Here is a 14,923-nt window from a genome sequence, read left to right as displayed (position 1 = left end):
ATTATGCACACTCATGGTAGCATCCAAATGAATGTGGAAGTGTTCAGAAGTGTTCATTCTTATTTACAATAAAAGTGACTACAAAATGACAAAATACATTATTTAACATTAATTTCTATTAGGCCCAAAATATTCTGAAACCCAACCAAAACAAACTGCAAATGCATCCAACAAGTGTGTAGAGTCACAAGCTTGATGTAGTCATTGCGTGCTAGGAATATTGGACCAATACTAAACCTTTGACAAATTGACTTGATACATCAAGTGCTTTAATTTCTAAACGGTAAACCAGATTAAAAATACCCTCAAATAAAAGGTGACATTATGTACTGTCGCCTCACAAATCATTCTCAATCCAAAATGCTGGAGTATAGAGCCAAATTAAAAGGTTTAGCTTCACTGTCCAAATAAATACATAGGGGAGTGTACATTACCAATTTGTCATCTGTGAAGTGTTGTCACATGGAAATGCATTTTAGGATTTGACTGACATTCCTACTTAAGGTTCTCGTCCAGACTTCTACGTAAGCGAATGTAAGTGAGGACAAAGTATAATCTGGTTCTCTGACCCTAAACATCACTCTTCAAATGACCTGAAATTATGTCACCACAATACTTTTTTTTATTTTGGAGGAGAAAAAAAAGCTGTTTTCCCATCAATGCTTAGAGTTCAAATTAACACATTGCTCAGTTCATACACTACTCTGCCAAACACAATTGTACTGAAGAACGTAACCGCACAGTTTTCACAAAGCAGAGTTTGTTTCCTTCGTCCCAATACATTTATTGCATAAGCACTATTATGCACTCAGGCTCTGTGTGTAGTTAATCCGACCCTCTCTGCCTAGTCAACACCATTTTACCTGCTGTTGTTGTGCTAGCTGATTAGCTGTTGTTGTCTCACCTACTGTTTTAGCTAGCTCTCCCAATCAACACCTGTGATTACTGTATGTCTCTCTCAAATGTCAATATGCCTTGTATACTGTTGTTCAGGTTAGTTATCATTGTTTTAGTTTACAATGGAGCCCCTAGTTCCACTCTTCATACCCCTGATACCTCCTTTGTCCCACCTCCCACACATGCGGTGACCTCACCCATTACAACCAGCATGTCCAGAGATATAACCTCTCTTATCATCACCCAGTGCCTGGGCTTACCTCCGCTGTACCCGCACCCCACCATACCCGTCTGCACATTATGCCCTGAATATATTCTACCATGCCCAGAAATCTGCTGCTTTTATTCTTTATCCCCAACGCTCTAGGCGACCAGTTTTGATAGCCTTTAGCCGCACCCTCATACTACTCCTCCTCTGTTCCGCAGGTGATGTGGAGGTAATCCCAGGCTCTGCATGTCCCCAGGCACCCTCATTTGTTGACTTCTGTGATCGAAAAAGCCTTGGTTTCATGTCAACATCAGAAGCCTCCTCCCTAAGTTTGTTTTACTCACTGCTTTAGCACACTCTGCTAACCCTGATGTCCTTGCCATGTCTGAATCCTGGCTCAGGAAGGCCACCAAAAATTCTGAGATTTCCATACCCAACTATAACATTTTCCGTCAAGATAGAACTGCCAAAGGGGGAGGAGTTGCAGTCTACTGCAGAGATAGCCTGCAAAGTAATGTCATACTTTCCAGGTCCATACCCAAACAGTTCAAACTACTAATTAAAAAAATTACTCTCTCCAGAAATAAGTCTCTCACTGTTGCCGCCTGCTACCGACCCCCCTCAGCTCCAAGCTGTGCCCTGGACACCATTTGTGAATTGATCGCCCCCCATCTAGGTTCAGAGTTTGTTCTGTTAGGTGACCTAAACTGGGATATGCTTAACACCCTGGCAGTCCTACGATCTAAGCTAGATGCCCTCAATCTCACACAAATCATCAAGGAACACATCAGATACAACCCTAAATCTGTAAACAAGGGCACCCTCATAGATGTCATCCTGACCAACTGGCCCTCCAAATACACCTCCGCTGTCTTCAACCAGGATCTCAGCGATCAATGCCTCATTGCCTGTATCCACTACGGATCCGCAGTCAAACGACCACCCTTCATCACTGTCAAACGCTCCCTAAAACACTTCTGTGAGCAGGCCTTTCTAATCGACCTGGCCCGGGTATCCTGGAAGGATATTGACCTCATCCCGTCAGTTGAGGATGACTGGTCATTCTTTAAAAGTAACTTCCTCACCATTTTAGATAAGCATGCTCCGTTCAAAAAATGCAGAACTAAGAACAGATATAGCCCTTGGTTCACTCCAGACCTGACTGCCCTCGACCAGCACAAAAACATCCTGTGGCAGACTGCAATAGCATCGAATAGTCCCCGCGATATGCAACTGTTCAGGGAAGTCAGGAACCAATACACGCAGTCAGTCAGGAAAGCAAAGGCCAGCTTCTTCAGGCAGAAATTTGCATCCTGTAGCTCTAACTCCAAAAAGTTCTGGGACACTGTGAAGTCAATGGAGAACAAGAGCACCTCTAGCTGCCCACTGCACTGAGGCTAGGTGACACGGTCACCACCGATAAATCCATGATTATCGAAAACTTCAACAAGCATTTCTCAACTACTCCGGGCTACTCCAACCTAGGCCAACAGCTCCACCCCCCCCCCCCACCCCCCCGCCCCGCAGCTACTCGCCCAAGCCTCTCCAGGTTCTCCTTTACCCAAATCCGGATAGCAGATGTTCTGAAAGAGCTGCAAAACCTGGACTCGTACAAATCAGCCGGGCTTGACAATCTGGACCCTCTATTTCTGAAACTATCCGCCGCCATTGTCGCAACCCCTATTACCAGCCTGTTCAACCTCTCTTTCATATCGTCTGAGATCCCCAAGGATTGGAAAGCTGCCGCAGTCATCCCCCTCTTCAAAGGGGGAGACACCCTGGACCCAAACTTTTACAGACCTATATCCATCCTGCCCTGCCTATCTAAGGTCTTCGAAAGCCAAGTCAACAAACAGGTCACTGACCATCTCGAATCCCACCGTACCTTCTCCGCAGTGCAATCTGGTTTCCGAGCCGGTCACGGGTGCACCTCAGCCACGCTCAAGGTACTAAACGATATCATAACCGCCATCGATAAAAGACAGTACTGTGCAGCCGTCTTCATCGACCTTGCCAAGGCTTTCGACTCTGTCAATCACCATATTCTTATCGGCAGACTCAGTAGCCTCGGTTTTTCTGATGACTGCCTTGCCTGGTTCACCAACTACTTTGCAGACAGATTTCAGTGTGTCAAATCGGAGGGCATGCTGTCCGGTCCTCTGGCAGTCTCTATGGGGGTGCCACAGGGTTCAATTCTCAGGGCCGACTATTTTCTCTGTATATATCAATGATGTTGCTCCACCTCTACGCAGACGACACCATTCTGTATACTTCCAGCCCGTCCTTGGACACTGTGCTATCTAACCTCCAAACGAGCTTCAATGGCATACAACACTCCTTCCGTGGCCTCCAACTGCTCTTACACGCTAGTAAAATCAAATGCATGCTTTTCAACCGTTCGCTGCCTGCACCCGCACGCCCGACGAGCATCACCACCCTGGATGGTTCCGACCTAGAATATGTGGACATCTATAAGTACCTAGGTGTCTGGCTAGACTGTAAACTCTCCTTCCAGACTCATATCAAACATCTCCAATCTAAAATCAAATCTAGAGTCGGCTTTCTATTCCGCAACAAAGCCTCCTTCACTCACGCCGCCAAACTTACCCTAGTAAAACTGAATATCCTACCGATCCTCGACTTCGGCGATGTCATCTACAAAATAGCTTCCAACACTCAGCAAACTGGATGCAGTTTATCACAGTGTCATCCGTTTTGTTAAAAAAGCACCTTATACCACCCACCACTGCGACCTGTATGCTCTAGTCGGCTGGCCCTCGCTACATATTCGTCGCCAGACCCACTGGCTCCAGGTCATCTACAAGTCCATGCTAGGTAAAGCTCCAGCTTATCTCAGTTCACGATGGCAACACCCACCCGTAGCACCCGCTCCAGCAGGTGTATCTCACTGATCATCCCTAAAGCCAACACCTCATTTGGCCGCCTCTCGTTCCAGTTCTCTGCTGCCTGTGACTGGAACGAATTGCAAAAAAAAAAAAAAAAATCACAAAAAAAAACAAATTGCTGAAGTTGGAGACTTATCTCCCTCACCAATTTCAAACATCTGCTATCTGAGCAGCTAACCGATCGCTGCAGCTGTACATAGTCTATCAGTAAATAGCCCACCCAGTATTACCTGCCTCATCCCCATACTGTTATTTACTTTTCTGCTCTTTTGCACACCAATATCTCTACCTGTACATGACCATCTGATCATTTATCACTCCAGTGTTAATCTGCAAAATTGTAATTATACGCCTACCTCCTCATTCCTTTTGCACACAATGTATATAGACTCTTTTTTTCTACTATGTTATTGACTTGTTAATTGTTTACTCCATGTGTAACTCTGTTGTTGTTTGTGTCGTACTGTTTTGCTTTATCTTGGCCAGGTCGCAGTTGCAAATGAGAACTTGTTCTCAACTAGCCTACCTGGTTAAATAAAGGTGAAATAAATAACAAATTACTTTAAAAATATATATTACAACACTACAAAGGGTGTATTGCAACCAGAAGAAAAAGCAGTACACTTATTAATCCCCATTTCTTTATTTCATTACAAAAACATGTGATTTTATTGAATTGCCCATCAAAATGTTGTTCTAGAGGGGGTTAGGTCTTTATTGTAAGGGGAAAATAGCTCACACCCTCCACATGTAATTCCTTGAGAAGACAAGCATACATTAGACTTATGATGAACACACCATCAATAAACTTCATCAAAAGGACTTGTAAAAAAAAAAAATCAAAAAAAAATCAATGGCTTACTTCTTGAAGCACCTTTTGATACATAGCCATAGTAAGATGGGCACAGAGAACGTGGAACGTAGAAAAAAAAATATCCATCCCAATTACATTATGAAACCACAAATGATATCCAACCAAGCCAGTTGTGGAAAAAAATAAAAATATGAAAAAAAGGCCAAACAAAGTCACAGAAAAATGAAGTGCAAGGATGGTTCTTTCCAGCCCTCAGTAAGAGTATTGTGTCAGAGTCTGTCCGGACCCTCTACCAACATCTTTGATTATAACATTTATTATTTTCAAGTTGAAAAAGAAAAGTGAAACTGCATTTCAAATTGTCCATTGGATTCATGGTATAACCTCTGACAGTCTGATGGTTGACGATGTGTCAAACGAATCCTTGAAAACCAAAAACTAAGCATCTTTAAATCTTCTTCAATCTTGTCATTTACTTGCAAGTCTGAAAGAGAAGAAAATACATACATTAGAATGTTTGTTGTAAGCTTTAAAACAATCATCTAATTTAAAGCCTTTTAACTGAATGACAAGTCCTGGATACATGTTGAACACATCTGATGTGTTAAACTTCCTCATGCATTTCTTTACAGCATAAAGATGAAGTGTACAGGACTTTCTCAGCAACAGAACATGAACTGCATAACAATCTGGATGACATAGGTTCATTCTGAGCTCAGCCAATAATGACACCACATATGTTGCATCTGAGAATAACTATGTACAATGGCAGGCAATATGAAGATGAATAAAATGGTGACAGACAGGATGTTAAAGGTCAAAAATCCATATTGCAATAAAGATAAATAGAGCGCTAGGTTAATAACAATGTGCACCATAGCTTATTTTATTTTATTTTAAACTACTACTAGTTTGATGGTTGTAGCCATCAAGTGTCCCATTAACAAATAACCCATATTAGCAAACTCATTTCAAATCTCTAGTATAGGCTACTTATCGTAATGAAAGATAACAGCAAAATGCCTGCGATGAATGATCGGTATGGTTGATGTCGATTATTTTTGGTTTATAGCCCCAGCTGTAAAAGGTGAGCAGATGATTTTGTGGTGGAATGAGCAAGATGCTGGCCAGAACACTAGATAGAGAGTGAGTCCTGACTGCACCACACAGCCATGCATTATACAGGGCAATGGGGATGCACTGGGATGCAGTCCATAGAGATGCCCTTACTTCAGCCTGGAAGACTGGCCCTTTGTTATTAGAAAACAGGCCTTTACCGCAGGCTCCTATACTTTGCCAACCTACTACTTTGCTCTGCAGCAATCCTGAAAAAGAGAAATGTAGCAAGGAGTACACAGGAGAGTTAAGGAGACAGGCAGTCACTATAAGAGACAGTGGCTAAAGAAAGAAAAGCAAGTCAGGCAAGCAGAAACAGGTCAAAATTAAATCCACTGACACCACATCAAACAGAAGGATCATTAGACTAGCAAATGGTTGAAAGGACTTGGATAGAAAATGGCATGAACAAGGTGCAGTAATTCCACAGTAAAATTGGCCAATTAGACTAACATCTTCAGCCAGTGACACATATTACCTCTGTCTCTATGGTCTTTGGAGAGAAGGTATGAGGGGAATCACCCACACGGTGATACGCTCTACAGTGGAGGCTCCACTATTCTGCTAGCCTGGCACGGCCAGGGGGGGGGGGGGCACAGGTGACACACACCAAGGGGGCAGTGCGCCACCGTAGGCTCTTACACACCCTCTCAAGGGCCCTGAGTGACTAGTAGTCAGCCACATCTCTGACAACCAACAAAGAGGTCCAAAAGCCCCCCCCCAGAGTCCTTGTCATATTAAAAGCCCCCAGAGTCCTTGTCATATTAAAAGCCCCCAGAGTCCTTGTCATATTAAAAGCCCCCAGAGCCCTTGTCATATTAAAAGCCCCCAGAGTCCTTGTCATATTAAAAAGACATCAAACTTTCTCCATGTGGTCGAGGGCTCTCTAGAGAGAAACTGACCGTCTGTGTTGTGATCGCTAACAGGAGCCATACCTAACCTCGGGCTCTACAGAGCGGGCTCTACAGAGCGACCATTTTACTTGCATATGCGCCTAAATAGTTGGCTGCGCAGCCTGGCATTTTTTATTTATGAGCACCAGTGTGCCTAGAGAAATGAAGGATTCTAGCTTAAGTACCTGAAACATGTTTAATTGTGCTCATAAATTTCTTACTGTGCGCCAACATTTTTCTAATTTTCACACGTGCTCCTTGTAAAAAAGGTCAGCGTAGAGCTCTGGCCATACCTCTTCACTGCTTTCTGGGCCAACATGCGGTTTCCAGCCAGGAAGGTAAGACTGCCAATGATAGCCAGGTACTTGAGGGTCTGGAACATGTTGAGGTGAGTCCAGTAGACGTACATCAGACCTAGCATGCCTGAAACAACAAGAACAGAGTAAAGGTGATCAACTAGGGAAAAGATATACACAGCCTTCAAAAAGTTCCCACCCCTTGACTGTTTCCACATTGTTGCGTTACAGCTTGAATAATCTAAATTGTTTTAATTAAGATTGAACATTTCCACTTTCACATTATGGGGGGGGGGATTGTGACATTGAACATTTTCAAAATGAATAAACAATTAAAAGCTGAAATGTCTTGAGTCATTAATTATTATTATTATATAGAGGAAGGAAACTGCTCAGGGATTTCACCATGTGGCCAATGGTGATTTTAAAACAGAGTTTAAATGGTTGTGATATAAGAAAACTGAGGGTGGAACAACACTGCAGTTACTCCACAATACTAACCTAAATGACAAAGTGAAGAGAAGGAAGCCTGTACAGAATAGAACATATTCCAAAACATGCATCCTGTTCGCAACAAGGCACTTAAGTAATACTGCAAAGACAATTGGGCAAAGAAATAAACTTTTTGTCCTGAATACAATGAGTTATGTTTTGGGAAAATCCAACACAAAACATCCCTGAGTACCACTCTTCAAATTTTAAAGCATGGTGGTAACTGCATCATGTTATGGGTATACTTGTCATTGGCAAGGACTAAGGATTTTTTTTTTGGGGGGGGGACTAAACAGGATACAGCTAAGCACAGCCAAAATCCTAGAGGAAAATGTTATTTCCAACAGACACTGGGAGACGTATTCACCTCTCAGCAGGAAAATAACCTAAAACACAAGGCAAAATCTACACTGGAGTTGCTTACCAAGACAACATTGAACTTTCCGAGTGAATAGTTAGTTTTGACTACAGCAAGACATGAAAATGGCTTCCTAGCAATGATCAAAAACCAACTTGACAGAGCTTGAAGAAGTTTTTTTAATAATAAAAAAGTGCAAATATTGTACAATCCAGGTGTGTAAATTGCTTAAGAGACTTACAAAGACTCTTAGCTGTCATCACTGCCAAATGTTTTTCTAACCATGTATTGTCTCTGGGATTGATTACTTATCTAATCAAGATATATTAGTGTTCTATTATTCATTTTAAAAAGTATATAATTTTTCCTTTCACATTGCTGATTCTTTTTTGTAGTTCGTTGACCAAAAATTTCAATTAAATCAATTTGAATCCCACCTTGTAACAACAAAATGTGGAAAAAGTTAAGGTGTAAATACTTTCTGAAGGCTCTATCTGTGGAGTGACAATGCCAGTAGTTTCCATTGTAACCCTAGACTCAGAACGACATCATTGCTCAGTACTCACATGCGTGGCCCACATGGAAGAGCACAGAGCTGGGGGAGAGGCTGAAGTTTGAGATGTTGGCCCCGAGTTTGAACCACTGAATAGAGAGGGAGAGAGAAGAATAAATTATACCACAACAGTACAAAAACCACAACAGTACAAAGGGTCTGAAAATAGATTGTCCAGGTAGCACACAATGCAGTGATCCAAGCCTTACACAGCAAGGACAATGTCATCACTCAAAACTGTAAATGTCATACAGCATTGCTATTGAAATTTCAAATTTAAATCAGTGTTCAGTTAAATCAAAAACCTAGGATCATTCAGGATGTACCAAGGCTTTATTCTAAGCCTGGGTAAATACAAAACATTCAGACTGAATAGAGGCAGATTTGAATCCTTTCTAAAAGGTTCCCATTGAACAATTCCAAACATAGAGAAGTAATGCGAGCCTCACCAGAATAAGCAGCAGAAGGAACGGAGAGAGGACGAGGGCTGTGAAGGTGTTAGACACCACCGTGGGTGGCTTCTTCTCAGGCTCCCGGAACAAGTGCTACAGAGGAGGAGAACATCATTCAAGTCCAGTTATTTATCCATTTAATATACAACGGGTGAGTCTAATCCTGAATGCTGATTGGTTAAAACTATATAGCAGCCAGTGTCTATTCCACAAGTTACCACCAGCTAAATCTATGCTGTTAAAATGCCTATTTAATCTGTTCCATTTGACTACGCAATTGCCCAGCCAAGCAATTTATAAACTTGATCTCCACTATAAAAAGCATCTAAACATTATCTCACATTTCTTTTAGACTAACATTTAGCTTTCAACAACCAAGCTTTGTATAAACCTTGCTGTCTGTCTCTCCGACATTTCCAACATTGTTTCAATATTCAAAATCGATCTCCAGCTGTCCCATAGTAATGTGTCGGGATGAGACAGACAGGAAGGCAGCTTTTCTCAGCCAATCAATCATGAATCAGCATCATTTTTATGGATATATACACAAAGAAATGTCAATTGAAAAAAGATCAAACTAAACAATGTGCAGCTAGTTTGCAGTCATTCCAGTTTCAGTTCGAAGTTATGGTGTTAGCTGTGTCGTTGGCTAGCTCCTCTAAACAAGTGTCCTGATGAGTGAGCACATTTTCTATGCGCGCCTCATAAGCTCATTGTTATGGATGTGTCCAGATACATGTTACTAGAAACAGCTTAAACAAATGCGGCTACTCTGTTATTGTTTTTTTGACGTGACTAAGTTAGCCCTGGTTTGCTAGCTAGCAAGTAATGGATAATTACATTGCCAGCCAGTGTGGAAATAGAACATTTAGAACAACTGGGTTGCGTCCATAGATACAGAACAAAAAGACTGAACGACTGGGTCGCGTCTCTAGCAACCGAACCGATAGAACAAATGACCAGCCAGCTTGGGTAGCAAACCCTAGATTTGTGTTGGGACTAAATATTATGAATAAATTCATCAAAATAATGTTAATGAAAATATGTCAATCAGTATTTGAATATGTTGTATCAAAGTGATAATGCCCTCAAAGCTGGTGTTTGGAGTAACATATATATATATTATTGGCACAGTTTGCCAATATATCAAAACACCAGCTTCTCGGGCATTATCACTTAACTAGTTTATCGATCAGCGACTATGCACCCGAGTTAGATTTATCTTATCTTCATTAGTAATTTCCAGCTATGACTAGTAGCCTCAAGAGTAGCGAAACAAAATGTTACATAACTCATCACAATGTTCAATTATATGCAAGTGTTGGGCTTGTTGTTAACCTGAATATCTGGTTTGGGCATGTAAAGGGTCTTGGACTGGATGGCTGCTGGGGCCTCCTCATCAAGGAACTTCAGGACAACATCAGCCACGTTCCACAGAATGGGGTTCTCCAAGGTGGCATCTCCCACGATGAGGTGGAGGACATAGGTCCCAGACATCGAGTCAAACTCAGACTTCCTCTCTGCTGTGTCCAGCTCAAACTTATAAAGGTTCTTACTGTCCGGCTCAGCAACAAACACAACCTCCTGGCCAGTTTTCTGATTGTGAAACCTCACAAAGGTCTGTAAAGAAAAACAAAATACCCTCAAGAGGTGTAGCACAATGCAATGTTGACAGAATGAGAGCAGGAACATAAAAATGTTAACACAGAAAAAGCTAAATACCTGGTGGGGAGTGAGCTCTACTCCAGTGTTGGCATCCACTAACTGGAAAGTCATGGCAAAGTTCTGATGGCTGTCTGCAGTAAAGGAGCCCTTGGCCTTGAAGGGATAGTCCACCCTGAAAATGACATACTTTAGAGTTATTTTCTGTGGCTATGGGTAAGGACAACCTCTGTGCTATGGTCTCACAAGGGCAGTATTAAAATGCCTTCATATACGTGGTTGGGCTCTCTGACCTGGATGTCTTGGTGCCGATGCTCTGGTCCTTATCCACTACAGACAGGTCCATATTAGTGATGGCTACCTCAGTGGACACCTTCACTTTCAGCTGAAGGCAGGTGGAGAGAGAGAAATGAAGGAATAAAATGGAACTCATGAAGAAATTCAAATGAAGCAGAGTGATTGTCACATGTATGGTGAGTCAGAGAAAGCTAAAGTAAATGCTAGAGGTTATTAGTTTTCATACCTGGTCAAGTAACATAAAAAGTTATGTACGCTAATGGAAAAGGCTACTTTCTAGGAATAACCTTCCTTGGCAAGCACAATGAACTGCTAACCTTCTGCCCCCATTTAAGAAAATACTAAATCTACCAAATACTATATAGAAGATTATGTTTATGTTACATCTATGTGGGTACCAAATGATTCCCAATAAATTTATCTTGAATAAAAGACGAGCTCACCTCAACCTGATTGGCAACCAATCGGCTGTCCCCGGTGACAGCCACAGTAAACTGGTAATATCCACTGGCTGGCTGGCTAGCCATGAAGTTAAGTTCAAAAATGCCACTGTAAAACAATTGGAAATAATTATTAAACACTACAACGCTGACATACAAATAACATGCATGAACAGCAGAGATATTTAATTGACTGGAAAAAAAATCCATTAAAGCTTGGATTCTATAACACTCAATATTAATCTACACAAAATTATTGCCCAGACAAATTCAAAATCAGTCTGTCTACCATACTTACTTTCTGAGGGAGAAAGGTGCCTGGCTGAGTACAACACTCTTAGAGGCAACAGCTTGAGCAGATTCCACCAGCAGATTGGCTGAGGCAAGAGGATTGGACAGGATGTCTGTCACCAGAAGCTGTGGGTAAAGACAAGGAGGCAGATAAAGGGTCAGTGAAAAGAAAAAAATGGGGCGGAGACCATTACCCAGTGGTGGACTAGCAAGGGCACTGAACAAGGTCCACTAGGGTTCATGTCAACAAGGTTAGGGCTCAAGTAAGAAACACTACTCATGCGACATCCTTCAAATGTGTTTCCAATTGATGACATCTCAATCATAAACTGTATTTTTTTTTATATATAAAAAAAGTGTCACTGGATGATAAACACTGGAGTAGTAGAGGAGAGCATACATGCAGGATTGGCTGGCTGTGGGAGACTGTTAGAGGCCCCTGGGGACTGACGATGACTGGCACGTGGAAGCGGTTGCTGGAGAGAGCTGCAGCAGCACAGGCTACACTGAACGCCTCAGACCGGGAATCCCAGGACTTCTTACTGAACACAGAGTTCACCAGCTGGATCACCTGGTCCTGTGGGGATAAAAGCTCACATTTATAGTAATCTGATAAGATAGCTGGGGTTTCAAGTTATTGTCATGTGCACAAGTACACTGAAAATCCTTTCTTGCTTGCGCTTTCCCAACAATGCAGTAATCGATATCAGTAGTACTATTTGTTATGTAAAAGTCAAGTAGAACAAAAAAGACACGAGAAATATAAAATAAACACGAGAAAGTAAGCAAGCTAATCTGGAGTTCCATTCCAGAGATCTAATACAGAACACATGATCGGGAAAAAGTCACACCGCCTCATGCAACCTGCGTCCCTTCTTCCACCCACATAAATGGAGACAGCAGGTTACCTCTTTCAGAGGAGGCTCCGTGTCCGCATGGTCTGACAGTGTGTAGGCTGCTGTCACAAAGAGGGCGGTCGCCTCAAGTCCCTCCTCAAACTGGAGGTACACTCCACCCAAGTCATCCAATCGTGCTGCCAGATCCTTACGAGGGAGAGAAAGGTGCAAATACAACATCTCTGCTTGAGAAACCAGTTCGCATGTGGGAAATTTGCAACTTTGCAAAGTAATTCATCTGACAAAACCTGTAGCACAGCACCACCTAGTGGACTTGTGAAACTCACCTCAATCTCCTCCAGGATTCCTCCAAGCTCAGCCTGTTGGGAGAGACGGGTGGCAGTCTGGAGTGCAGTAGTGATCCTGTACAGCGAGACAAGAAAAAAAAAACAGTCACTTTACTATGACAACACGCTGTCAAGTCTTTAGATCAATGGCCATAGGAATGCGTTCTGTTCAAAAGCGAAGTTTGTTAGAAAGGACAAAGTAACAATGAAGTTCAAAAACCCAAATGATCAAAGAAACGATTCAGCAGCAAGTCTGTTCCATCTGCCAGGCCTGCGGGTATTACTCACGCCAAGACGTTGTCCTCCTTGGCAATACGGGCGACGAGGGCAGCGACGACTTCCTGTGAAGCCAGAGGAAGCCCCAGGGAACTGAGGGCGCTGACAGCTCTGAAGATCTGTGTTACTGTAGAGTCCTCGCTGACTGCTGCCAGAAGGATGTCACGGGTCTCGTTGGATACTGGCATCTAAATAAGTCATTCATAAAGAGGGAGAACACAGAGCTAAGCAGGACTTCACTGGCAGAGCATCCAAAACCACCATCATAAATGTTGTCTTAATTCCATGCAAGCCACCATTTATGTTACTGGAAGAGCAAATTGCATGTTTTTTTGTCATACATAAGTAAGCTCCCTATAAGACTACTTACCTCACAGTCTGCGATGGCCTGACTGGCCTCAGCAGCGAAGAAGAGGGAGTCGACACTCATGGGGTCCAATTGGGCCTTCAGAAACTGACAGGCATCCTGCAAAATAAAAAACAAGGATTTAATAAGGCAACAAGCTGTACAGTAAAACACATAGGTAAACATTGTGGTGATTATAGAAGTGAATAGCCTAAGGTAACTAAACATGCCATAGGCTACACGTTTTGGATACAACAGTCAAGCCTCTTTCCTTCAATAATTAGAAGCTAATTGTCTTACATTTTCATCAGCAACTGAGGCTCCAAGCTTGCTCAAACCAAGGATGGAGTAGTATGCTGATGCCAGGTCTGTGAAGGGTTGGCTCAGGAGGCCTTTAAGTCTCTCCACGTCTGACAGGGAGAGGTGATGGGATGGGGTCAGAGCCTGGGCCCCGAGAGCCACGGTGAGGAGGACCAAGCAGAACACACCTGTGGGGACACATGCATGATGGTTACAGCCAGGTCAGTAGGAGAGGGAAGATTTCAACTATTTGAGTTCCCATTTTAGAAGTGTAGACTTGTTTGTAGTCTCGATCATGCAACCATTGCACAGTAACCGATGCAGAACACTCCCAATTCTTAACTAGAGGAACCAGCTAGAAAGCTAGCTAACCAGCTAACGTGAGCGATCGATTTTACACAACGTTGTGGAAAACTAACTTTGGGAATCATAATACAGACAACGTACACTTGTATACAATCCAATTCATGATGATGATGTACATGCAAGGTACATGTATAGCAATATCTAGTTACCTCCGAGTCTACGACATCCTAGCTACCTGCTAACGTTAGCTTCCACATTGGTCCTGTCACTCCAGCCTGGAGTCCAGGCGTTACATACTTGCACGCACCATTTGTAGACTTCGGCAATATCAAAATCAGCGCTAGACTATATTACTACATATGGGTAGCAACTCGTAATAAGAAGTTTACTTCGATCGTATTTAGAAGAAAAAAAACGCTTTATACTTACGAGGCTGGGCCATGTCCACTCCAATGATGTATAGATAGATCATTGGCTCACTCTTGTCGTCTAATGTATCGTCACCTAAGAGCCGCAATTGCTTCCGGGTTCCAAGTCGTGGAGACTACAATTTCAAAGACATGGGGTGGTAATTGCATTTTCAGACTTCGTATGTGTTATTATTAAACAACCACCTATCACGCAACGTATTATTTCCCAAATATATTACAATAAAATAACATTTTAAAATCATATATCCTCAGATGCTATTTTATGAAATGCCAAATCTGACAGCGAGTGTCGTTACCCCTATTCGCATAATTGGTTACACCTAACTGCTGCAAATGAATGAACGCGTTCTGATATCAGAACCAGAGGGTTGTTGTACATGTCGGAAATATGGGCCAGAATAACAAA

General features: G+C 42.4%; 1 protein-coding gene across 2 annotated transcripts; it reads right to left on the bottom strand.

Moving 5' to 3' along the window:
• Positions 1 to 4,635: 4,635 nt before the first annotated feature.
• LOC135540243 (dolichyl-diphosphooligosaccharide--protein glycosyltransferase subunit 2-like) lies at positions 4,636 to 14,621 on the bottom strand. 2 transcript variants are annotated; one of them, XM_064966775.1, is made up of 17 exons: positions 14,516 to 14,621; positions 13,781 to 13,968; positions 13,505 to 13,600; positions 13,147 to 13,322; positions 12,859 to 12,934; positions 12,584 to 12,718; positions 12,076 to 12,252; positions 11,683 to 11,801; positions 11,388 to 11,493; positions 10,941 to 11,032; positions 10,708 to 10,822; positions 10,324 to 10,605; positions 8,983 to 9,078; positions 8,547 to 8,622; positions 7,128 to 7,257; positions 6,056 to 6,150; positions 4,636 to 5,309 (listed from the first exon to the last, which is right to left on the bottom strand). In XM_064966775.1, the coding sequence occupies exons 1-16, from the start codon at positions 14,556 to 14,558 to the stop codon at positions 6,099 to 6,101; spliced, it is 1,959 nt and encodes a 652-aa protein (XP_064822847.1). In that variant the 5' UTR covers positions 14,559 to 14,621; the 3' UTR covers positions 4,636 to 5,309; positions 6,056 to 6,098. The 2 variants fall into 2 exon arrangements, with proteins under 2 accessions (XP_064822847.1, XP_064822848.1); XM_064966776.1 differs by lacking the exon at positions 6,056 to 6,150.
• Between the last annotated feature and the right edge of the window lie 302 nt (positions 14,622 to 14,923).

The sequence above is a fragment of the Oncorhynchus masou genome, chromosome 5 (assembly GCF_036934945.1).
Source record: "Oncorhynchus masou masou isolate Uvic2021 chromosome 5, UVic_Omas_1.1, whole genome shotgun sequence".
In the NCBI taxonomy this organism is placed as follows: Eukaryota; Metazoa; Chordata; class Actinopteri; order Salmoniformes; family Salmonidae; genus Oncorhynchus; species Oncorhynchus masou.
This window is presented reverse-complemented; position numbering and strand designations above follow the sequence as displayed.